The sequence below is a fragment of the Zootoca vivipara genome, chromosome 13, assembly GCF_965207765.1.
Source record: "Zootoca vivipara chromosome 13, rZooViv2.hap1.1, whole genome shotgun sequence".
In the NCBI taxonomy this organism is placed as follows: Eukaryota; Metazoa; Chordata; class Lepidosauria; order Squamata; family Lacertidae; genus Zootoca; species Zootoca vivipara.
Window position 1 is genome coordinate 10,159,063 of NC_142596.1, and position 25,052 is coordinate 10,184,114.

The 25,052-nt window shown below is 42.3% G+C and overlaps 1 protein-coding gene across 1 annotated transcript; it reads right to left on the bottom strand.

Annotated features, from left to right (window-relative positions):
- Window positions 1-1,391: 1,391 nt before the first annotated feature.
- Window positions 1,392-24,855, bottom strand: OAZ2 (ornithine decarboxylase antizyme 2). The gene is given in 6 exon segments (XM_035131168.3): window positions 1,392-4,672; window positions 8,085-8,170; window positions 12,726-12,901; window positions 15,107-15,187; window positions 15,189-15,264; window positions 24,734-24,855. Coding segments are annotated over 6 exon segments (570 nt in total). The 5' UTR covers window positions 24,754-24,855; the 3' UTR covers window positions 1,392-4,541.
- Window positions 24,856-25,052: the final 197 nt, after the last annotated feature.

The following is a 25,052-nucleotide window of genomic DNA, read 5'->3' on the forward strand; positions in this document are numbered from 1 at the left end:
ATCCAGACAGGAAGTGCAGTGGGAAAACCTTAATTTGGGCATGGGAGATGCAGTGTCTGCCTTGAGGAGTGTTTCTCTCAGAGGTTACTATCTTATCAGCATGTTGTCCTTTTACTGCCATGTGTCAGCTGAAACTGAGATAAAGCTCCAGTGCTTTTAAGCTCTATCTTACACAAGATACAAAAATTATTACCAGAATGCAAGCTTTCAGCTATGAAATGGGGACATATGATGTGCAGCTGGTCTGAATGGATTGGTGCCCTCTTCATTCCTTTTAGCCCAGAGTGTAGCAGGAAGTAGTTTTCTACAGAAGCACCAACTTGTAATCATTTCTATGCTGCATTCCTCAAAGTCAATGCAAATGGTTTTAGGAAGTCACTTCCTCTGCTCAGGTTCCCTTTTGCCCTTCACTTTAATTAGTACATTTCTGACCCTGGAAAAATGTCTGCCTCAGCATCAAAGTCTTTTTTTCATTGGAATTGGTATGCTGAGTTTTCATTTAAAACTTGCCACCTACGCTCTATAAAAAAGTGTACATTATTTGCTAACATTTGGTTTTTTTATGTACACTTATACTCACACCACCAGTACTGTGGGCCCCTGTACATGCAAGGTACTGAGAGCAAAGTAAATAGTTAAAAGAGATAATCACAGATAACAGATGGATCCTTTTTTGGTCTATACTTCTCTCAATGCTGAAGCATCTCATTGCCTTTTAATTTTTTACTGTCCTGGCCCTATTAAACTGGAGCCAGATGTAGCATTGACTCTAGACTGAGCCTTACTCAGATAGCTTAATCTAGATGTGTTAGCACTGTGTACTTTGTGCTAGAATGACTACATCACTGCTTATTTTTATAGAATTATTACATGACAGATGGAGATTTAAGAAGCAATGCAGGGTACTGACTACTGGATATGTTTTCAGTCACTTTTTTGATGGCACTAAATTGCCCACACATTACCTACAGTAAGGGATAAAACCATTTTATATATAAAAAATGCAATCCTCATTTCTAGCTCTGTTCTTTTCGGAGTAAGCGCAGCCCTAATGAGGGTTCTGTGCTTAGCACACAGTGCTCACAGCTAAGGTAACACTATGCTACTTTTTAAAAGATTCTTAATCAGGTCTTCAGCAATCAAAATGAGGCGAAATGGTGCTAAAGCTAATCAGATAGTGCTTTATCAAGATGAAAAATTGTGTTCTGGACAAAGGTGTAGGAGATGATAGAGAGCCATCCAATTTCAGCATCATGGAGGAACCCACCTATGTATTAAACCTCTGTACTGCAAGATATGGTGGTAACAAAATCAAACAGCAAAAGGTAATAAAAGAACAAACTTTTTCAGGGATAAGGTAAGTAATGTTCTTCAGTGATCACTGTTAGGGCCCTGTTTTGCAGTATTTTATTGCTGACCTAGGGACACATCGAGGAATGGGTTGAAGCTTGCAGATGAAAACAATACAATAACACCAGTTCAGAAAAAAGTATTTGAAAAATCACATAAAACTATTGGACAATCTCAAACTAGAAAAATATGAAAGGGATTCTCACTAAGTAAGCATTTGGTGAGGCAAGCCCTCCCCCTTAGGTGTGGGTATATTTGTTGGAAGTAAGAGGAAAATAAAATTTGCTGATTACACCCATAGTATTCAAATGGAGACATACATGGACCATTTGAAGAGGCAAATTACTTTGGCAAGGGAGCTGAGACAAGTGGAACTTCTCCTTTTGCAAAAGAAGCTGGTACATTACGTAGATTGCTTTTCCAGTGACCTCATCTTCATAATCAAGCAGCTGTGTGTGACTTCTATACTTGTGCCTGCAGATACTTGCTCAGACTGGATAAAGTAGAGCTACGGGATGGGGACGGAAGTTCAAACTGGATTACATACAATGTACCAGTAACTGGCAAATACTCATTAGCAACAAGGAGGAAGGGGTAATTAACTGGCTGTTGTAGCTTGCCAAAAATGACACTAGAGTTTAGCAAGAAAAACTTCCTTGGATTTGTTTGTTTTGCTTTTTAAAGATAATCATGTGTATGAACAGAGAAGTTGAAATTACAAGGTCAATGAGTCACTAGTGTAATATTATGAGAAACAAATGCAATTTAGGATCTAGCTGATCACAAATTACTACTAATAGTAGTACTGGCATTTTTATGTACCAGCTGCAGCAAGGACACAAGGGCATAAAATAAAAAGTGAACAGAAGTAATTTCGAAATGCCAGAAATGCATTTTGGCAGTTCTGGCAGCCAGGGGCAGGAGGTTCTGGAATTTGGCCTCCAGAGCAAGATACAAATTGTTTCATAAGGGAGCATAATAAATTTCATAAGTCCTCTAAGGAACCTTACCTTTCCCCATATTAAGTAACTAACTTAGCAAGTTTCCTATGCCCTGTAGTAAGATTCTTCTCTACACCAGTGATGGCCAACCTATGACATGCGTGTCAGCACTGACACGCGGCCGCATGCCGAGACCTCACTTCTGGCCACTGGCGGAATGCCGCTGGCCCAACCCGAGCAGCAGACCCGTTGGAAGAAGGCCTGAGTCCCACTGGGAAAGACCTCTGGGTTTTGCCTTATTTTTTCCATTTAAAAATATTTTTTAATTTTATTTTTAAAAAATTTAAATGATTTCCCCCCTCTCCTTTTTCCTTTTTTTAAAGGGGAAACAATTATACATTTTTGTTATTTAAACTATAAATATCGTGAAATTATGTTTTTTTTCTCTAAGTGACACACCACCTGAGTTATGCTCGGTTTTTTGGTGAATTTTGACACATCAAGCTCAAAAGGTTGCCCATCACTGCTCTACACAATCTTCAAGTGCTTCTAAATCCCACATAAAGCAAATTACCATTTGTATTTACCACCTTTTCTTTTTTTACCAGTGAACATCTGTGTATGAATTACTTCTGAAAACCAGATCATGGTAGACATTGAGAAAATGTTTACAACGATTATCTGGACTTTTCTCTAATGCACTGAAAGTACCAATGCTTAGCGTTGCAAATTCCTCAGTAGACACCTAATCCCTCTCTTCACTCCTAATACAATGCCAGCATCCAATGGGTGGGAGAAGACAACTTAAGCTTATTCCCATACATTCCTCTCCAGAACCCCAATTTAAACACTTCCCATTTCAAGCAGTAGCCCCTTACCTAGGTGAGAAACATACTGGCCATTTCTGAGGTAAGACCCCATAGGATTCTGCAGAACTCCACCTACGAAGACTAAATAGATACCTAGCTACAAAAAAAGCATATTGCACATGTATTCCCTCCTACTGTGTATATTTTTGCTTTTTTGTAACAGTTAAGTCATCTTAGCAAAAACCAGTATAAGCAAGTTTGGATACCATTGTTTTACATTGACATCAGTTAAACAGACAAGGAAAGTGTTTGAATTGTATGTTATGAATGAAGCTTGAAGGAACTGGCTGTTTAGGAAATATAAGCAGGATAGTTGTCCTCCATTCTACAAAAGAAAGGCATTAAGGGAAGGATGAGATGAAGCTTCAAGCACCAAATAGTTTTCAGAAAAGTTTCCTAGTAGTTTGTTCAGCATTAAGCACTAATGCATGCAGTAGTGCTTAATCCCTAGTGGGAGAGCATAGGATTGCTTTGTTTATAAGCATACTGCAATCCATTCCTAGGTTTCTTAAGAAAGGCTGGCTACAAGGGCATAGTCAGAGCTGCCAGCATAAAATTTTCCCATCACCAGCTGGGGAGGCTAGATTTGAGTACTTGTTGCTTTATCCTCTAAGTTTCACCCATTTATTCAAAATTTCCACTCAAGAGTTTTATATCCACTTCCACTACAGAATGCAGTGAAAATCAGCAGAACTAGCAATTCTGGGAAAGGGGTGCTTATGCAGTTCTCTCTAAAAATCAGGGTCAGCTTCGCATGTTTTTTGAATGCCCCTTTTTATTGAAAGCTGTACTAATGCAGTGTTAATACCAACCTAATAAAAAGGCTAGAAAGAGCACAAAGCTTCTCAGAAACCCACAGTGTTGGTTACTCCAGGGGGTACCACCACCTAGGCTTTGCTAACAGTGTTAACAATGTTCCTCACATACCTATGCCCAAAGCATGTCTCCTGCTTAAGTCTGAGTGAACATAAAAGTATACAGTTATTTAAAATGAAAGCCAAATAACCAAATGAACAGAAAAGCCCAACACTAATTTAACAAGTCAGGTCTGTGTCCCTCTTCACCTCTGAGCTCCTTGCCCATTGTGTGGCTGGACAGGATGTCTGTCCACTAGGCTAACCAGCAGACAACAGAGCTGTATGAAAGGGCTCCATTTACCTTCCATTTACTATTGTGCATTTACATGTGCAGACTTTATATTATTCACTAGGTAACACATTTCAATGGAAAAGTCAACTCAGAAGATATACAGGTCACTCTAACAATAAGAAATGCAGTTTCAGTCCAGAAGAATTTTGTTTTTCCTTTCCTCCGAAGAGGAGTTTTAGCCCCCTCTCGTCTTTGAAGCATGTTCGGGTCCCACTGAAGTGCTGCACTGGGTCTAATCATCATCAGAAGAGACCTGATCCAGGGGGTATACCATGAACAACACATCTGGTCGTGATGGGACACAGGGATGGCCAGGCCTCACAATTTCAAAGCCCAAAAAACTGAATGTCTTCAGTAATGCAGCTGCAAAGACAAAGATTAGGCGTGTTGTAAACAGATAGGCGTGTTGTAAACAAGTTGTGCTCCTAATGCAAACTCCATGACTTTAATTGTATACAGAAGAAACCATTCAACAACAGTCTGAAGGTTGAAAAAAGTTTCTTCCCTGGCTCAGAACTGTCTTGTAGGTCTTGCCATATTTCATACCCTTTTTCTTGTCCATTCTTTGCTGCAATCCTGTTGGTTACTGGTTTGTAATACCTGTCATCCTACCCAACAAGAGTTCAGTCGTATTTCTTACCTCTCCCCCACTCCCGCCAGCCACCAAAAGGAAAACACAATGCTACACTAGAAAGAAGCAACTTGGTTAGGTGGTAAGGATAGGCAAATGCCAACCATTAATGTCAAGTTCACACATAATACTCAGCCAGACCTCGGCAAAGTGTGAACATGCAAGTATGCAGATACTCATAATAAAAATCCTAGCCACTCCATTCTTCCCCCTTGCACTGCACTGCACAGAGCTAAGCCATGGTTTGGCTTAGATCTGGGCACAACCTAATAGTTTGCCTGCCCCAGACAAATCATAAGCAGTAAACCAGGAATGAAGTTTGGCTATAGCTCATGCTTTGTGGGGAGGCAATCCATAATTCAGATGTAATGCTAAGGCAGACCATGGCTTAGCTCTGGGCTCTGTAACGGGGAGGAGTGGCTGGAATTTTACTGCGAACCCTAGCACACTCCTATATTCACACTTAGCTGTGGTTTGGCTTAGTGTATGTACATATCAGGATCCAATAATTACATTGACGTACAATCCTCTTTTTAAATATAAAGTCTGATTTTGAAACTGATAATCTAAATACAAACCTTAAAAGACCAGAGTCCTGGAGCCAGATTCTAGACAACCTCTAACAAAAAACTCAGAACAGTTTTAATCAATATGCAATTAAATTCCTTTGCTTCTAGATAAGCTTACTGTGAACAGGTCACTCAATGCACAAAAGAAGCAATTCAGAGGAAAACTGGCATAGAAAGGATTTGCAGTTCCTCTTATGGTACTGCCACTGTTACAACATGCACCTTCAATTAGTAATTATATGCCTTACACTAAATCCCTAAACTTCCTTGATTTAAACTTCTATCTATAGATGCTTAAAGCATTTTCTTAAGGTCTTGAAGAGGACAGAGGCATTGAAAGTCCAGTTCATCAACCTCACTTAAACCTGATTTAAGTACTTGGGCATCCAGCCAAATACAGCTTTGCACAGACATGCAAAGCTAACAAGAGAAAGTTACTTTGGAAATGTACGTAGCAGGAGACTCTTATCAGAACCACCTTCGTCATCGGGGCCTGCTAAGGACCCCAAGATCTCCTGCAATGCTTTTGCAAAGTTTTTTGCAGATAAAGTCGCTCAGATTCAGAAAGAGGTAGACTCCACCATGGGAGCAGGGCCGGGGCAGAGAGTGCCAGAGCCCTGTCTTGTCATGTTCTATGGGATCAATTCCAATCTGTTACCTCCGAGGATATGGACAGGCTGCTTGGACGAGTGAACCCGACCACCTGTCTCCTTGAGCCTTGCCCATCCTGGCTAATAAAAGTGAGCCGGGAAGGGCTGGGCGATGGGCTCCGCGGAGTGGTGAATGCTTCCCTCTGTGAGGGAGTCTTCCCAGACCCGCTGAAAGAGGCGGTCATTAAACCGCTTCTTAAAAAGACATCTTTAGACCCGGCAAATATGGCTAATTATCGCCCAATCTCAAATTTACCATTCTTGGGCAAGGTGATTGAGTGAGTGGTGGCTGAACAACTCCAGGCACGCTTGGAAGAAGCGGACCATTTGGATCCCTTCCAGTCGGGATTCAGGCCTCATCATGGGACTGAAACTGCCTTGGTGGCACTGGTTGATGATCTCCGGCGGGCTAGGGACAAAGGTGAGAGCTGTTTCCTAGTTCTGCTGGATCTCTCAGCGGCTTTTGACACCATCGACCATAACATCCTTCTGGACCTTCTAGAGGGGTTGGGAGCTGGGGGCACTGTCATACAGTGGTTCCGCTCCTTCCTCCTGGGCCGTGTTCAGAAAGTGGTGGTGGGGGATGAGTGTTCAGACCCCTGGGCTCTCACTTGTGGGGTGCCTCAGGGTTCTGTCCTCTCCCCCATGCTTTTTAACATCTACAATGCAGCCGCTGGGAGAGATCATCAGGGGGTTTGGGCTGGGTGTTCATCAGTATGCAGATGACACCCAGCTCTACCTCTCTTTTAAATCAGAGCCGGTGAAGGTCCTGTGTGAGTGCCTGGAGGTGGTTGGAGGATGGATGGCAGCTAACAGATTGAGATTGAATCCTGACAAGACAGAAGTACTGTTTTGTGGGGGACAGGAAGCGGGCAAGTCTCCCTGGTCCTAAACGGGGTAACTGTGCCCCTGAAAAAGCAGGTGCGCAGCCTGGGAGTCATTTTGGACTCACAGCTGTCCATGGAGGTGCAGGTTAACTCTGTGTCCAGGGCAGCTGTCTATCAGCTCCATCTGGTATGCAGGCTGAGACCCTACCTGCCTGTGGACTGCCTCGCCAGAGTGGTGCATGCTCTGGTTATCTCCCGCTTGGATTACTGCAATGCGCTCTATGTGGGGCTACCTCTGAAGGTGAAATGGAAACTACAACTAATCCAGAATGCGGCAGCTAGACTGGTGACTGGGAGCGGCCACTGAGACCATATAACACCGGTCTTGAAAGACCTACATTGGCTCCCAGTACGTTTCCGAGCACAATTCAAAGTGTTGGTGCTGACCTTTAAAGCCCTAAATGGCCTCGGTCCAGTATACCTGAAGGAGCGTCTCCACCCCCATAGTTTTGCCCGGACACAGAGGTCCGGCACCAAGGGCCTTCTGGTGGTTCCCTCACTGCGAGAAGCAAAGTTACAGGGAACCAGGCAGAGGGCCTTCTCGGTAGTGGCACCCGCCCTGTGGAACACCCTCCCATCAGAGGTCAGAGAGATAAACAACTACCTGACATTTAGAAAATACCTAAAGGCAGCCCTGTTTAGGGAAGTTTTTAATCTGTGATATTTGATGTATTTTAATGTTTTGTTGGAAGCCGCCCAGAGTGGCAGGGGAAGCCCAGCCAGATGGGTGGGGTATAAATAATAAATTATTATTATTATCTTATGTATATTTACCCAGGAATAAGCCCTATTTCGAGCATTCTGGGTAAGTTGCACTTAGTCCTCCAATATTTCAAGAAATGCTATAACACCTTCAAATGGCCAGACTATCCCCAGCAAAGCCCTTTAAAAAAACAACAACACCCTACACACATTAGTTTAAAATACCACACTTGGCACCTGCAGGAAAATTCACCCCCAAAAGTAAGGGCTACTTTTGCTACTCTACAAGCTCCAAGGTTAAGGTTGGTGGGGATAACAAGAGGCTAAAACACTAACCTCTGTCTTCTCTGCTTTTTCGGAAGCAAATAAAGACATAACTTGCTTTCATTTTTTCTTCAGCAAATTCCAACAGTGCTAATAATCTGCCAGGGAAAAGGAAAACACATCATACAGACACAATTTTCCTGGATAATTTGTTAGCTTTCTGTAGGGCCTTCTATGTGACTGCCACTCACCCCAACCCACTATTTTGCCAGACTGTCAGAGAAGACACAGAAACACCAAGAAAAGACTATGCATTGGGGGTGGGGTGTCAAAAGTAGAAATTTAACATGGCTGCTAATGAGCATATCACAGCAGCACACAGGAGGAAGGCAAGATGTTACACACAGGTCCCATAAGTTGTGAAAAATATTAAAGGGTTAGTAACATACTATATAGAAGTTCCAGAAGGGTAAGTTATTGTCACTAAATCCTTCAATTTTCTTGGAAGATCCCAGAGTGATGGTATCTGTTGCACAGGTGGGGATAAGTATGACTAGACTAAGGTCACTTTATTTCAGTAAAGCCAACACAAAAACAATTTAAAACCTGCAAGGGCATAACTTAATGCAAAGATCTAGGAACACCATGCAGATGTACCCATTATAATTAAATGGCCTAGGGAAACAAAAGTGTATTTGGACTAGTCACTTAAAACATCACAGCATGGACATCATGGGAGGATATTCTGTAAATGGGGTACCACTACTGAAAATACCCCTCTCCCTAGTAACCATAGAATCAGAGTTGGAAGAGACCACAAGGGTCATCCACTCCAACCCCCTGCTGAGCAGGAAACTCCATCAAAGCATTAACCACCTCAAGCTCACCTTAGACTGGAGCTGCTGTGGGGAAAGGAGATTTTAATAAATAAGGGGAGCAATGAATCCCAACACATTCCAAAATGCTGCAGATTCAGGGGTTGTTCTACTCTGCATAACCCTCATGCCAAATTCTGAAATATTGTACAAGCCAAAGCACAGGGTGACCTCAGCCCTAACCCTCTGCTTAGCCAGGCATTGCTTGCCGCTGATTTAGTAAGCTGCAGTTAAAAATCAGGCTTTAATCATTGCTTAAGTGAACAATGGCCACAAGAGTCAAAAGCAGCAGCAAGCAGAGATTAACTTGGAAGGGATTTTGTTAATATGATAATGATCCATTTTAATTATAACCTTCAATCTGCTTATTTTAGCTGGCTAGAAATAAACAGTTATGCAATTGTACTGAAACCATGCCGACAGTGGAAGTATTGTCAAAAGAGTGGTGTTAAGAGGATGGGATGAATGGGCTGACACATTTATAAAAAGGAAATATAAAGGCTAATTTGCCCTAAAAATTGTATTGTGTTACCTTTTTTGGATATCAAGTTATCTGTGTACTAGTAGAGCCCATGTGCAGGAATCCAGGGAATCCAAAGAGGGAAGAGAATGTCTTCCAACACTCACAGAGAAATATGGAACAATCAGACATATCCCTCCTCCCACAGCACCCAAGTACAAGATAGTGGGTTACTCATTTCTATACAGTGGTACCTCTACTTATGAATTTAATGCGTTCCGAACGCACATTCGCAAGTCAAAAAAATGTGTAAGTCGAATCCCATAGCAATGCATTGGGAGAAAAATTCGTAAGTCGAAGCAACCATATCTAAAAATTCGTAAGTAGAAAAAATCCTATCTAAACTGCATCCAAGATGGCAGACGGATCTCCATTCAAACATTCGTAAGTAGAGTTATTCGTAAGTAGAGGTACCACTGTACTTGCTTCCCTCAGGGAACACAAGGCCAACAAGAAACACAAAGACCAGCAAATCCCTCCCAGTTATCACCTTGAGGGATAACTAGTTTCCATTTCAAAGCAACTGAGTCCGTTCTGCCCGGACACTGAGGTTCAGCTCCGAGGGCCTTCTGGCGGTTCCCTCGCTACGAGAAGCCAAGTTACAGGGAACCAGGCAGAGGGCCTTCTCGGTAGTGGCACCCACCCTGTGGAATGCCCTTCCACTAGAGGTCAAAGAGAACAACAATTACCAGACCTTTAGAAGGCATCTCAAGGCAGCCCTGTTTAGGGAAGCTTTTAATGTTTGATGGATTTCTGTATTTTAGTGTTTTGTTGGAAGCCGCCCAGTGTGGCTGGGGGAACCTGGCCAGATGGGTGGGGTATAAATAATAAATTATATTATTATTATTATTATTATTATTATTATTATTATTATTATTAAGGAAATGGGTTCTACAATAACACCCTTCTGCTGTCTGAACACAAATTTCTATCCCTGCTCTCCAAAACAAAGCAAGTCTGAATTCTCCACAGCAACTAGGGGAAGGGACAAACAAGGAAATACTTTCATGAGTTCTTAATCATGTGCTCCCTCTCCTTGAACCTGAATTTCAGTGTCTTAAATCATTATTTCAGTCCACCCAGCAAGCAAAAACAAGAATAGGACAAAGAAGGAAAAGAGATTACCAATTCTTATCTTGCCAACCAAGGGTGGAATCCCAAGTTGAGCAAGCAGACTTCTACTTGTACAATGAGACTTCAATGTCCTCTCCTCCCCACTAGCACACCTCTATAATGTGCTCAAAGTTCTCCTCCACCTCCGGGAGCAAATTTTGTAGAACGCTACAGGGCTAGAATGGGGATAACTCAGTTAGTGTGTGGTGAAGAGGGTAATGAAATCACACTGCACAAGCAGAAACTCAAGAAAAACTACTCGAGAAGGTGCTGTCTCTAAATTAATTCCCCTGAAGCAGATACAAGCAGCACCAGATGTATATTGGAGGGGGAAAATAGATGAATATATTTCAACGTTAAGATCTGGGTTGCTTGATTTTAGAGGACACCAAAGATACAGTGTTAGAAACTGAGATATGAAAGCTACGAGCTAAATGGCACCTTGAACCTAGGCTATGGGCACCACAACAGAATGTCTAGGTGTGCTTTTTTATAACAAGAATACAAAGCTTAAAATGAATGAACTGCAGCTAAAATCTTATATTCATTTTTCACTGCCAAAAACAAAGCCATACTTTCGCTGTCTGCCCCCCTAATATTCTTATGAGGGTCCCTTCTCCAGTCGTCAAAGTGGCTGTAAGTGGGGAAGCAGAAAAAGGTCTTCCTTTTGTTCCAGCAGTGGCAGTATTATTCTGAAATCTTGGGCGCAGTACTGCTCCCAGAGCTCAGAAACTGCTCGCGTTCATGAAATTCCCTGTCACAAAACGCACCTAGAACAATGGGAGCTTCAAAGGCTGCATAGACAGTAATGAGTGTAACAGGAACCTGGTGGCAGGGTTTATTCCACCATGCAGCTGGACAAATTTTTGTACAGTGTCAAAAATAAATTGTACAGTAAGAAGTTAAGTTTTTGCAATTTAGGCTTATGGGATTTAATAAGGAACTAAGTAGTTTCTTTAAAAGAATAATGAGAAAAGATAGAAAATCAAGATGAATACTGGTGTCTTTCAAATCATCAGAACCTTAACAGTGGAATATAGTATATTATAGTATATAATGAGGCTAACTACTTAACTAGTCAAAGGCATTGATTCATATTGAATTCTGCTTAAACAGTATATATGTCATTACAGTCATTACATCCCAGCAGAAAAATGCAGTGGTGGTTCCTTTCACATTATGCTAAGCATGTTAAAATTTCATTTGCTTCAAAATGCGGTAGGGGAGGTCAGCTTCAAAGTTATGGTTTGTGGGGAAAGGGAGTCTCAGAACCCAACTATAAGTTAGGTAAGGAAGATAACTTGTCCCGCCCCCTTACTCCCCATTATTTTCAAGGCACCTCTCTTTTCTTGGACTCTTGCTGTCCTTCATTTTCACAAATTTCCTGTCTTTTCTTCTTTCCGTGTTCTTTTTTCTTCTTTCCTTCTTTCCTTCCTCCCTCTCTCTCTTTCTGTTAATTATACTCCCTCTTTCATATTTTTTTGTTTACAAAAAAGTTGGGGGAGGGCACTTGTACAGTTGGGGGGGAGCTTAGAATAAACCCTAGTGTTTGTTTGGGGTGAGCAGTAAGGTAGCCAAGCATGCTGATGATAATATTTGTTTAAAGTGGTTAAAACAAACAAATTAAAATTGCAAGGAGATAGCTCCAAACATTTTTCTCCCATCTGGGTAAATGGACATTAGAATTGCAAATACAATTTAATGTAAACATGTGTAAAGTGATGCACATAATTTCCACCAGTTTTCCTGGATAGATGCTGAGTTAATCTGCCTCTATATTCCTGGGTCCCTCTTTCAGCAATTTCACACCAAAGTTCTTTTTAAACTGTTCAGGTGGATAGGAATCAGGCCTGTCTGTTTTTTATGTCAACAAGGCCTAGAATTTTGCCTCTTGTCCCCACTTTTTTGCCTCAGACTCCTTTCCTGAGAAAGTTAGTTTAAGCACTGTAAAGAATAATGCAAATAAATTATCCAGCTTCTCTGCAACTCTCCTTTCCCCCCTTCAGCACACCCTTGGTTCCTTTGTCTACAAGCACTTTAGTAGAGCATGAGACTCTTAATCTCAGGGTTGTGAGTTTGAGCCCCACATTAAGCAAAAGATTCCGGCATCGCTGTGGGTTGGACTGGATGACCCTTGTGCTCCCTTCCAACTGTACAAATATATGATTCTATAATACCATGATAGCTATAGGCTCAAACACTTACCCTTCTTTACTCCCATCAGCTAATATGCCATCAGGGATTTCCACAAAAAGACTCTGATTGGATAGCACTGCATCCCAGGAGGAGACCTTTACTTCCGTAACTTTGTACTGGAAGTGGACAATGTGTGGTTTCCCATCGTGCACTGGAAGATCTTGGTTAACAGTGAGCTTCTCATCCTTAAAGAGTCACAGAAAAAGATTTAAAAAGTGTTAAAAGGAGGTGCCAACAAGAATATAATATTCATTTTTTTCTTCATTGCCATGAGGACTAACAGCTAAAAATACTCTATTTTTAAAACAACTACTGAATGTCAGTGCTTCTACTTAATTAGAAAGTTTGCTCAGTTACAGCTTAAGTTAATTTTCATAAGGCACTATTACATATGTTGCTTTTGATGACACAGTCCAACATCTCTGAAGACTGAGTCTTTTGATCCCCAAATCAAAGTCCTATCCCCTAGGCAATCTTCAGGTGGGTACACCTTAAAAAAATTAATTTCTGCCAAGAGAATTATCAAAACCTGAACAAACTTATTTTGCCCTAAACCACTAGAAATTCTCCTGGATAACTTAAATTTGTGGCATACAGTATAGAACTGCACAGGGAATACTTTAAAGCTCTGCTTCTTCATAAGCATGGGATCTTCTCTTGTTCAAATCAGAAAGCAGGAGAGCAGCTATAAAGCAACTATTGTCAACTGTGTGTGTTGTTGCTTTTAAAAGAAAAACAGCCAAGCATATTTTTTTTCTCCATTTCTTGACTGGATACAGAATATGATCCAACTATGAACTTGACAGATAGATGTGTACATTTTAACAGAATCTTAAAAGTCGCATTGCATAAGAAGACTAATGAGGTCTAGATCAGTCACCCTCTAAGTTAATTAAATAGGTTGGGTTACAAAATTAATTTTTGTATGAGGACTTCAAGTACCATCTTAGAAAACACACTCCCACTTCGGTAATGCAGGGTGGAATAGCTCTTCTAAGACCACACCTGCAGTGATTCCCGAGTATTAACTAAAAGCAAATATATCATCTTCAAGATTAGTTTAAATAATATAAAAACCCAGAATTAATAACCAAATTAAAAAACCCACTATCAATTAATTTTTTATTAAGTGTATTTTAGGGTGTGACTAACACCCTAGTATTACAAAGATTACTTTGAATGGCAACTTTGCATTTCAGGAGAATCTCACTTAATTGCTCTTCTCACCATGTTTTTGTAAGTACAACATACTGAACAAAATGAGTGTTGTTACTATACAAGCATCAAATGATGAGCGGTTGTGTCAGAACAAGATTTAAATGAGTTGTGTAGGGAAGATAAATATTTCCCTTTGTAAAGACACAAATATAAGGAACCATTTTCAATCAATGAACTGCTCAATTCAACATGGGAGGCCAAAAAGAAAAAAGAAAAGAAAAAAGAAAAATCACACCAGGAGCATATGATAACCAATATTCACAGGCATTAAGAACTAGTAATAGTCAGCCAGTATTCTTTGGTAAGATCAAGAGATGACTATGAATAGGCCTTTTCTACAGCAGAGCTTCAACACTGTAGCTTCCTGTTTAATACGGCATGTTTGCAAATATAACTCTTCTACTCCTGGAAAGTAGGAAAAAGCAAAACTTCAGAGACCAGATGGCAAAGGCTTGAGATTTGCTAGTCACAGATTTATCAGGATCCACAGTACAAAATGAGAATGGTGAACTGTTTTCAACCAGTCAGAATCAGCCGTGGCTACTGGCCTCTTCAGATTAATCTGTAGATGGTTCTGCAGCTGCCCGCCCTTTCCAGTTTCTAATCTGAATACTGAAAAGAAATTCATTTGCCTCTTTATTCCTTTTTCATGGCAATAAAACATTCAGAAACCCGTTCTATGAGTCAATACACTAGCTTTGTAAGTGTTATGGAAACACAACTCTGGGGAGAACAGCAGTTGGGTAATTATTTAGAGCAACCCAGAGGGAAAATTGAAACCTAGTGTTGTTTTCTCCATTATACACACTCCAAATCAGTACTGGCTTGGTGCAGACTGCCATTTCGCTATGCTTCCTAATTTGTTGTATTATAAAAAGCAAGCACTTGGGGGGGGGGTGCTGAGAAAGGGTACCCAAAGTCCATTATTTGAAGAAACAACCCAGACTATTGGATAAAAAAAGGAATACTGGAAGTAAATGCTTGACCTATTCTGTTTGAAGAGCTTTGAATTAAAGAATATCCATTGCATTCTTTGGTGTGTGTATTCTTGAACATAAGTACATTCCCTCAAACAAGGCTTATTTAACAACATCCAAATACATAATCCCAACCACACAAAAAAGTTACATCATACAAAGGCAATCAGTCTCTAGACATTAAACTATGCTCACCTTATATATCAAAGCTGAGAGAGAAGGATCCCTGCCAACCCCTCGCCCACCGGGGATCTTCGACAGTGGGTGAGGGGCATCAGGAGCACCACAGAGGCCCTGGGACAATGTGCCTACAGCACTGTAGTTGGGGGCAGTTACTCAAAGGCAAAATACTACTGGAAGAGAGAAAAAAAGCACAAGGTTAGATTTGCAAGGCCGGACAGGATTCAGCTAAGACTCCAAGCATGTCAGCTTGCTGCCATAGGCTGGGCCCAATGCCTCAGGCAGGTGATGCTGCGGCTGCACCCTGCACCTGCACCCTGTTGCTGCACTCTCCCCGCTGCGCTCGGACTGCTGCTGTGGTTGCAACCTGGCTGCCAGACCTGCAGGGCACAGCAGCAACAGATATGCAGGGTAGGGGGCAGTGGTGGCAGGGTGTTTTTCCTCAAGCAGCAAAACGTCCCAGGCCAGCCCTGGCATTCTGGGTAGGCAGATCTTAGACAAGTGGCAGAGAAAATGATTCCTACTGAACAGGGAGTGTGAATAGCAAGCCCTTCTATTGGCAGAAGTCCCAGATGACTAAAAACACATGATCAGATGAGCATACGTTTTTCAATAAACAACTAGAAATAGAGTGACAAGATTCTTGAAGGAGCGGGGTTAGGTTTCATGTTTTCAGAAAGGGAAAGAGAAGAGCACTGGTACTTCAAACCTTGTAACACATTATTCTAAGATTAATGCAATACTGCCACTCACAAGTGATCTTATCTGATGTAAATAATAATAGATGTGGTCCCTTTTGTTACATGAAGGCATGAAGGCAAAGGGGAGGGGAAGCATGCCAGTGCGATTTCAGACATTAGAAATTAATCCTGGAAACTGCAGGTGCCTCAGATGTGGGGACCACCTGAATCTTCTGAAATAGGTTCACCTTTTTTAAAAAAAGTCCACCTAAGAGAGCAGAGTCAAATTAGTCAAACATATTTTCTGGCCAAATGTAGCTCTTCATTGGGAAAAATCAAGACAAGTGTTGTTCACTTATCTCTCTGAAGGTTTCTTTTTGCCTAGCACACATTGAATAAATTTCTCTCTGCAACCTCCTACAGGTTTTTTAATGCTTCTTACAATGTCTGAAGCAGCTCTGAAATTAGGAGTTTTCTGTCTTCACTTTAATAAAACATGAACAGCCCACTTCCCATTTGCAATTTTGACATGGTGAAATTACCAGAATAATATAATTAGTATTTCTTTCTAATCAGTTCCTAGTTCCTGTAGATATTGCACAACAGCAAATGCTTAGTGTTCCACCTGTTCTTTTACCACTGTACTCAAACAAAGCAGCACAAGATTATCATTTAATCCTTTTGGTATGCTGGGCCCTGACATAATGCTAGGTGACACTAAAAATAATGCACAGCCAGTAAGAAAATATGCTCAAGCTGAAACAACTATTGCATTTCTTGTTCTATCAGATATTTAATGATGCCAAATATCTTGGGCCCACTTTCTCCCCCGTCCCATTTGGGGAGTGGGATGGTGTTTGTCCCAATGTCTTGACACAGGGAGACTATGAAGTGAGAGGCCTGTGTTCATGGGTTCCATTTGCAGAAGCACATCAGTGGACACCTTGTGGGGGTTGCTGAGAGCTGTCTATTCATGCCACACATGTACATGCATGTTGCATGTCATATGGGGCTCTTCACAATGACACTGTTGTACTTCCATTTGACATTTGTGTTTTTCAAATACAGTCGTACCTCGGGTTACGTACGCTTCGGTTTGCTTACTTTTCGGGTTACGTACTCGGCGGACCCGGAAGCGTTTACTTCTGGGTTTGCTGCGCACGCATTCGCAGAAATGTTATGCGCAGTTTACGCATGCGCAGAAGCACGCTTTCGCGGTTGTTCAGGTTACGAACTTTTCTGGTTACATACCGCACCCCGGAACGAATCAGGTACGTAACCCGAGGTACCACTGTATGGCCTTTCACAGTGCAACAAAGAGGAACCTTGACTCTGGCACTGAGGTAATACTGCCAATCAATGCTGCCCCTTCCATAGCACACCAACTCATTTGGCACCACATAATATCTATACAGTACAGTTATGGCTGAATAGCAGCAGTCCTCTGCACTCATATAGAGGGCAGTCCTTCCAACTGGTGCAAGGCCATTTAGCATCCTATACATCCCAGACATTTCTGTACTAAATAGAATTAGGACCTTTGCAGCACATGCTTTAACTGCTTCCATATACCGGTATTATCTCAATTTTTTTGACAAGACACCTGTAATTTACGCCAATTGTTTATCATCATCATTTTATAGAACACTTGTTATAACACAGAGACAGAACAATTCTTTCCTTCCCAGGATGGGCAAAACAACCCCCTATTAAAGGCACATGAGCCAACATACTAAGTAGTTCACTTAAGGCAATGCTGCAAATTCGCTAGTGATGAGCTTCCAGGCTCAGAGATCATTGTTCTGACCACTGAAAAGGAATGACTTAAAGAGTCTGAAGGTACCTGCCATACTATGCTGTATTTCCTAGAATGTGAAAAACAGGCAGCAGCTTTTCAATCTTTCACTCAGTTCTGTAGTAAGAATACTTTCTATCTGAAAACTTCCCAAACCAGTTCCCACATGTCAATGTCAAAGGGAGCTGCGCATACTTTATACCACTGAGCAGAGCTCAGACTCAACAAGTTTCAGCTAGAAAATGCAGTCCTCACAAGCCAGCTATACTAATTTCCAATACTGGAGCCCCAAGCTAACAAACCCTGAACAACAACTAATTAACTTTACTGAAGCCAAGTTAAATTGACTGTATGCCCAACTTGAAAAGCAAATTGCTTGTACAGAACAAACAAGCATTCTTACAGCAGTTAATTCTTCCCATGAAGACTGATCCAAAGCAGCTGTATTGAAAGTGTCAGCAACTGAACTTGTATACATTAACTCGGCCTGTCTTCATCACCCATATACTCTGCAACAATTAACTGACAAACAGCTCTTCTTTTGTGCTGGTGTCTGGTAGAGACTGGTGAGGCAAGACACTTGACTCTGCATCTCTTCCCATCCCCCCTTGGCCTCCTAATATGGCTGCCAGATGTGCTTGTTTTCGCCAGTCAACAATGCAGCATTATTGCTGCTGGAGGAAGCTTGAATAATCAAGTGAAAATCAAGATTTGTTTTCCCATAAAAAGCAGTTCATTCTTGAAGTGCAAGGTCATATAAAGAAACTTGGAAAGATGGATTCATCACATCTCTGACTAAAAGATGTGCATGCCTACACAGGCACATATGCCTATATTGAAGTTCCTGCAGCCCAACGAAGGGCTATTCTGCACCAAACCGTAGCTGTACACATTATGCAAATAAGTACAGTACATCTGCATATTTTGTGGAATAGTCTGCTTCTGCCAGTCATGGGGGCAGCTATGCAAAACAATGAAGCCCCACCCCCTGACTAATAGGAGTCTTGCTCAGCTCTCTCTGGCTTCAGAGTGTACTGGCAAGGCCCATAAATTTTCAAGCTCACCTCCACAAGAAATAAAAACTTTTTAAAAGGAAAGCTGAAATTTTCAGGATACTAAATGTTTTGTCCAGTGATTGTTTCTGTGCTTTTACAATGTAAAATTCACAGAACCCTGAGCTTCTTCAATAAAAGGCACATATACCACCATTGTTGTGAACCTGTACTCAAGTACTGTACCACCTAATCTGCGGTATGCATCGCTTACTAGTACGCCTTCATATCTTTAGTCCCAAAAGTGGAACTTCATAGCACTTACACTGCATGCTCACCATTAGAAAAGCACAAAAACCATCTATCTCACAAGCAGAAGTAAAGGAATCAGAACTTAAATCACCCTAAGGAGAGAGATGGAGTTAAAGGGTATGTTATCAAGCCATCATTGTCCATGGTGGGTGTACATTTCCCCATTTTAAGGGGACATTGTAGTGTTTCAAAACAAAAATCTGCTAAATATGTTTGGCCAGAGAAATAACAAAATCAATCACACAATCTTCAATTCTCTGAAAAAGAGTAATGTATGGCTACAGCCAGTAACAACTGGTAAAATTAAAAGACTGACCACAGATTACTGTACGTACATCATATCAACTGGAAACCACCAAGTGACAGAAAACAGCATACAACGGAAATTGTAAATGGCATGGACAAAGAAGCCTGTGTGCATGAGTGAATAGAAGGTTCACTGGAACTCCATCCCTTGTTTCAGATAGTACCACCTAGCGTTCAGAAACTCATTCTGAGATGCAACACCACACGCAAAACCAAAAATAACTTAATTACCAAAATGGCAATAGTATGTAAACAAAGAAATCAACCAATCTATCAGCTAATCAAGACCTAGGAATCTAACAAGAGAGGATAAAGTCCTATCCAAAGTACCGTAATATTGATTCTGTTTTATCCACAATAGCATAAACTGCATTCATAATAGCAGCAGACAATCTAACCTAGGACTATAACAATACCCATCCAGTTGTAGGCTACATCTAGGAGAGTGCATGTGAGCCCCCTGCCTAGAAGCCTGTGAGGATCACTGCAAGGTAGAGAAATTGTTTTCCATATACCACACAAAAGTACAAGTGGACTTGTACCACTAAGGATTCATTTTTAAGGCTGTTTCAATGTTCTTGTGAGGAGCTCTTCTGCACACTAATGTAAAATAATCACTATTAGGCTGAAGCAGAAAAAGAACTTTTGAGCCTTTTGTTAACACTAAAAAAAGTGCTACTCCCAGAATGAAAGAAACAGGAAAGGCCCAGGAAACTGACTAAACACTGTAAAAGACAGTGAAATTGAGACACACATACCAGAATGCCACTGAGTTAACTGTGGGGACTTCCCTTATGGAATGACCATTATGACTGGGGTCACGAAGAGTCGGACACGACTACGACTAAACAACAACAACATTATGACTGGGATAGTTTAAGTAAACAGAGTTGCAACTGTGAGCTTCACAAACATCCTATTTGTGCACTCTATGAATGTTACAGAGTACAAATTATACAATTTTGCTTGCATACAAAAACCAAACCTGGAGCACAGAAATCGTGAGTATAAAGAATTAGAATCATAGGAGTCAGAAGAGACAATACAGGTCACCAAAGTCCAATCCCCAGCTGATACAAGTAATCTGCTGTTACAGCATTCCTCATAAGCAGCCACCCAACCTCTGCTTAGAATCCTCTAACAAAGAAAAATCCATCACCTTCCACCATAATTTGTTCAACTGTTGAAAAGTTCCCCCTGATGTTTACCTTTTTTCCCTTTCCTGCAAATTGGAACCTGTTGGTTAGGTCATGCAAATTTGCCCTATGATAACAGAAAGAATGGGGAAACTCAGGCCAAGGGGCTCAAAGCAGCCCCCCAGGCCTTTTTATTTGGGTCCTCAAGACTCCTCTCAAGCCACACACCCTCTTCCTACATATTCATTCAGTCCTAGCCCAGTGGTTCCCAACAGGTGGTCCGGGGACCCCCAGGGGTCCGCGAGCTATGCCAGAGGGGTCCGCAAGATGCTATTAGAATAAAAAATATATTAAATATGTTTCGTATGATAACAGATTTTTTGTTTTGGCCGCTTCCTGCATGAGCAGAGTCTAGCGCAAAACTAGAATTAGGTAGAGGCAGTAGTTCTGCTGTATGCCGTTAGGTGGCGCTTTACAAACACTACTGTTTTGCAAAGAGGCAGCGTGCGCATTCTACTAACGCTCACCTCCCCAAGATGCTTTGTGCGCGTCGGCTTCATTTGTGCGCTACTGTGCAGGTAGCCTGTCTTCTCCATTCCCCTCCCTCCTCCCTGGCGCGCGCTGCCTCTTTGCAAAACAGTAGTGTTTGTAAACAAAGCGTTGTTTTTCGCGGAAGCTACAGTTCGTGTAGTTAAAAATGGACCGTTGGTTAAAAAGTGGTTCCTTAAAACGACAAAGGCCTACAGATGAAGAGGAAGAACTGTAAAAAACGTATAAATATAAAAAGTCTCTTAATTTGGCTCTCACTTTTTAATTTTAGGATTAGGAATTAATGGGGGTCCTTGTCACAATAGCGGCTCGATGAGGGGTCCTCGAGAAAATTTTGTTGGGAACCCCTGTCCTAGCCTATTTCCTCCTTGAGTGTTGTCACCTGTCTAGGTGTTCTTGAATTGTGATCATGTCTGCCTAGAAAAATGATAACGGAATAGGCCCCTTGTGCTGAAAAAGATTCACCACCCCTGATCTATGTGAGAGCCCTTCAGATATTGGACAATTACTATCTTACCACTTCTTAATGGTCTCTTCTCCAGACTAAGGATACCCTGTGTGCAATCCACACACATAGTTGACTCTGTATTTTTCAACATCTACAGATACATCTTTTCAATAAGATACATACAAGGGTACAAGCAAAAGCAATATTTACTGTAACTGGAAATAGAACACTAGGTTCGTCAGCCAGCCAAAATTTCAACAGAAAAAACTAGCTCTGCTGCCAGGTAAAAATGCATTCTAGAATGCAGTAATGTTTTGACGTACTAAACTTGATGTTTTTACAACAAACATATTATTTAAAATAGGAAGTCTAAAATTAGTTTTCAACTGCTTTAATGCTTTATTTAATGATGCTGTAATCTGCCCTGGGACCTTCTGGTGAAGAGCAGGTAATAAATCAAACAACAACAACAGGATCTTACACTTTGAAGCGAGAGTGATACATGCAAGGCAGATTGTTCATAAACTCCAGTGTATGTTAAAGAGGATCACTACCACACACCACTATTGCTGACCTAATTTCTAGACCTTTGAATAGATAGAATTACTTAACCATTTACATAACACAAGAGGCCTTAAGTAGATTTTTAAAAACATCCTGATGAGTCTCTTATGTTCATCTTACTCAAATTTAACAACACATGAGAACCCCTTATTCCACTTTGCTGTACTGTACATTCTGAATAATGTAGAGTAAAATAATTTTAAGATTGGATTTGTGCTTCTTTGGAAGTTCAGCTGCTTGTATGTCTTGGACAAAGCTAAGAACTCCTTTCCTTTGAACAGCTGTAAACAAAGAGCCTTCCTGTTTTGCACAGCATCGAGTTTTTCCAGACATGCATGTAAGCACTTGCCAGCTCAAGTGACAAACTGACTTCAAACTTTGATCAATTTCAAATTAGAAACTAAGATTTGATGTTGGAGAAAAGAAGCTGCGTGCCTGAGAAGGCTGTTCCCAAAAGCATTTTAAGGAGCCTCCTTTCTGTTTTAAAATCTGGGCTCTGCTGCCAGGTGGGGTATTCATACATTGGCCTTCCCAAAGAAAGATTTTCCTCGAGTCACCTGAAGACGTTTTTGAATTTCAATTACTTTCTAGTCTACGTGTGTGCAAGTGCACATACATACACAGATGAACCCAGAGCTTTTTCAAATAGCCACTCTTAGGGAATATACATGGTATATAAGAGCTAGCAAATATATGTAGCTTATCTGGCAAATATCTGCAGGTTTGTCTTGTATAAAGAGTTATTTATCAAAATACAGAGTATGAGTGGCTGTACTGCAGTTTGGAGCACAGCTAATAGCTGGATGGAGGCCAGTATGATGTGGGCATGGCAGAGGCCAACAGTGAAGCTCACCGAGTGCCATGAGCAAGTCTATGTCTCAGCCTAAACTTCCACAAAAGACAGTCACACAAGTAAGTGTAAAAGTGTTTTGTAAATATTCTGCTTAATCGGTACAGAATACCTCATCTCCAAAGGAAACCTTCCTCCTACATTTGGCTTTTCAGTAACAGCTGCCATCTCCAAACCCCAGTATTTCAGTAGAAATTGGTCATTTGACAATGCTCCTTAATATGCTGCAGAGGTAGAGAGCTGAACAACAGACTTTATTTTTCCAGCCCAGGTGACAATTCTCCTGTATTTTTCTCCTTAGGAGACTTCCTTCAGGCACCTTCACTCAACTCACTTTTGGAAGGTTTGTGCCTACATCTAATTGCAATTTGATTATTGACCAATCACCACAAACAAAATGTGGAGTGCAGGGTGAAAACTATCAAGACCCGGAGAAGAACTGCCTACTCCATGAATCCCCAAACTGTGGCCCTCCAGATGTTTTGGCCTACATCTCCCATGATCCCTAGCTAACAGGACCAGGTCAGGGATGATGGGAATTGTAGTCCAAAACATCTGAAGGGCTGAAGTTTGGGGATGCCTGCTCTAACTGGTTAAGAGTCTGTCTTCACCCTCCTAGTGCTGAAGACTGAGCACACTTAAAAAAAAACAAAAAAACCTCAAGTACCGCAGTTATTAACAGTCTTAGTATAGCTATCCAGTTTTGGGGGTAATTCTGTGTTTCCACAGTAGTAAACATTATTTAGGCATACCCTAGGGAAGCTGGTTATTCATCAGCCCCAGATACCTAACTATTCAATTACAGAACCAGACCAAACCACAATCCCTGGAGTGTGTGTGTCCACCTAACTCATTTGTGCATCCACCTTTCTGAAACACAGAGCATCCATGAATAACACAACTAAGCACCCTGAAGCTATTTGGTGTTCTTACAGCCATTTTGAATGCAATGTGATATGCTGTCACAAACCTTCCGAAAGTGTTCTGACCAATGGTGCACCAAACCATTATCTGAGTTCCTGGTGCAAAACTTCTATAATCACTATACCTGTTTCCTGTACCATTTCCTTATCAATTTCCCTCCTATTGATTTAGGACTTATTGCTCCTAGTCTGCACAGAATTGCACCTTGCTCTAACTAGTTAACCCCGGATTTGCTTCTTTGTTAACATACCGGTACTATGAGTGCACCCAGTGAACAGTCTGGGAACACCTGATGCTTCAGTGAAACTAAGCATCAATTCCGGGATGGGGAGGCTGTAAGGGAGTCCCCCACATAGGTAACTGTGTTATGCCATTTTAAAATGCAGAGTCACCCCATGAATTGGGGATAGTCAGGATCTTAGCTTCAAGGGGACACGGGGGGAGGGGCGAAGAGTGGTTACATCCTCCTAGGATTTAACAGTGGATTGCAGAGACAGGGGTGGAGACGGGATAGTATTGGGACAAAGCTGCCTCTACCCATTTACCAGAGGCTGAAAGGGGGGAAGCGAAGAGGAAGAAAAAGCTCTCTTCGAAAACAAAGTCCTGCGATTGCGGTGACAACAAAACACCCGCCACTGCTTCGCCCGGCACTTCTGGGGTAGACGTGCAAAACCGCAGCAGGCGCCCCCCACCCTCCCTCGGTCCACTGCCGCCCCCCACCCGCCCCTTTTGCACGAACGCGTGCAAAGCGCCCCGCGCTGCAACCAGCCCTCCCCACCAGCGCGGGCGCGCGCCCACAAAATATAAATAAATAAATAAAGCCCCGCCGCCCCCTCCCCAGACGCATTTCGCTCTCTGGCAACTCCACCCCCTACCCCCTCCATTTTGTATCATCCGGGTCTATTCTGGGGTTACTGAGGGTAGGCCGCTTCCAAAGGCAGGCCACGATCCTGAAGGGCGGCGGCGGCAGCAGAACGGTCAAGAGAGGAGATGCGGGGTGAGGTACGCCCCCCCCCGTCCGCCGCTTCCTTCGGGGTCCCTGAGGCGACGTAGGCCGAAGCCTCCCCTCCTCCGCCCCCTCAGTACCTGTCCTGGGTGTTTATCATCCTCGGGGCTCGGCAGGGCGGAGGCGGGGGGGAGGTCGGGAGGAGGCGCTCGCTTTCGGGCCTCACAGCAGCTCCTCCCTTCGCGAGCGCCCAGCTCCGACTGACGGACTGGCAAGCCAGGAGCGCGAGCCGCCGCCGCCTATGATGCCTCTTCCCACCCCGTTACTCATCTGCATAGCCACGCCCTCCGCCCCTCCGCCAGGCTGCCTGGGAAACAGGCCGCTCGAAACAAAGGCGCGCGCGCGTGGCGGAGGTGGGGAGGAGGGCTGCGGAGGGGTGGCCGCGCGTGGTGCGCAGGC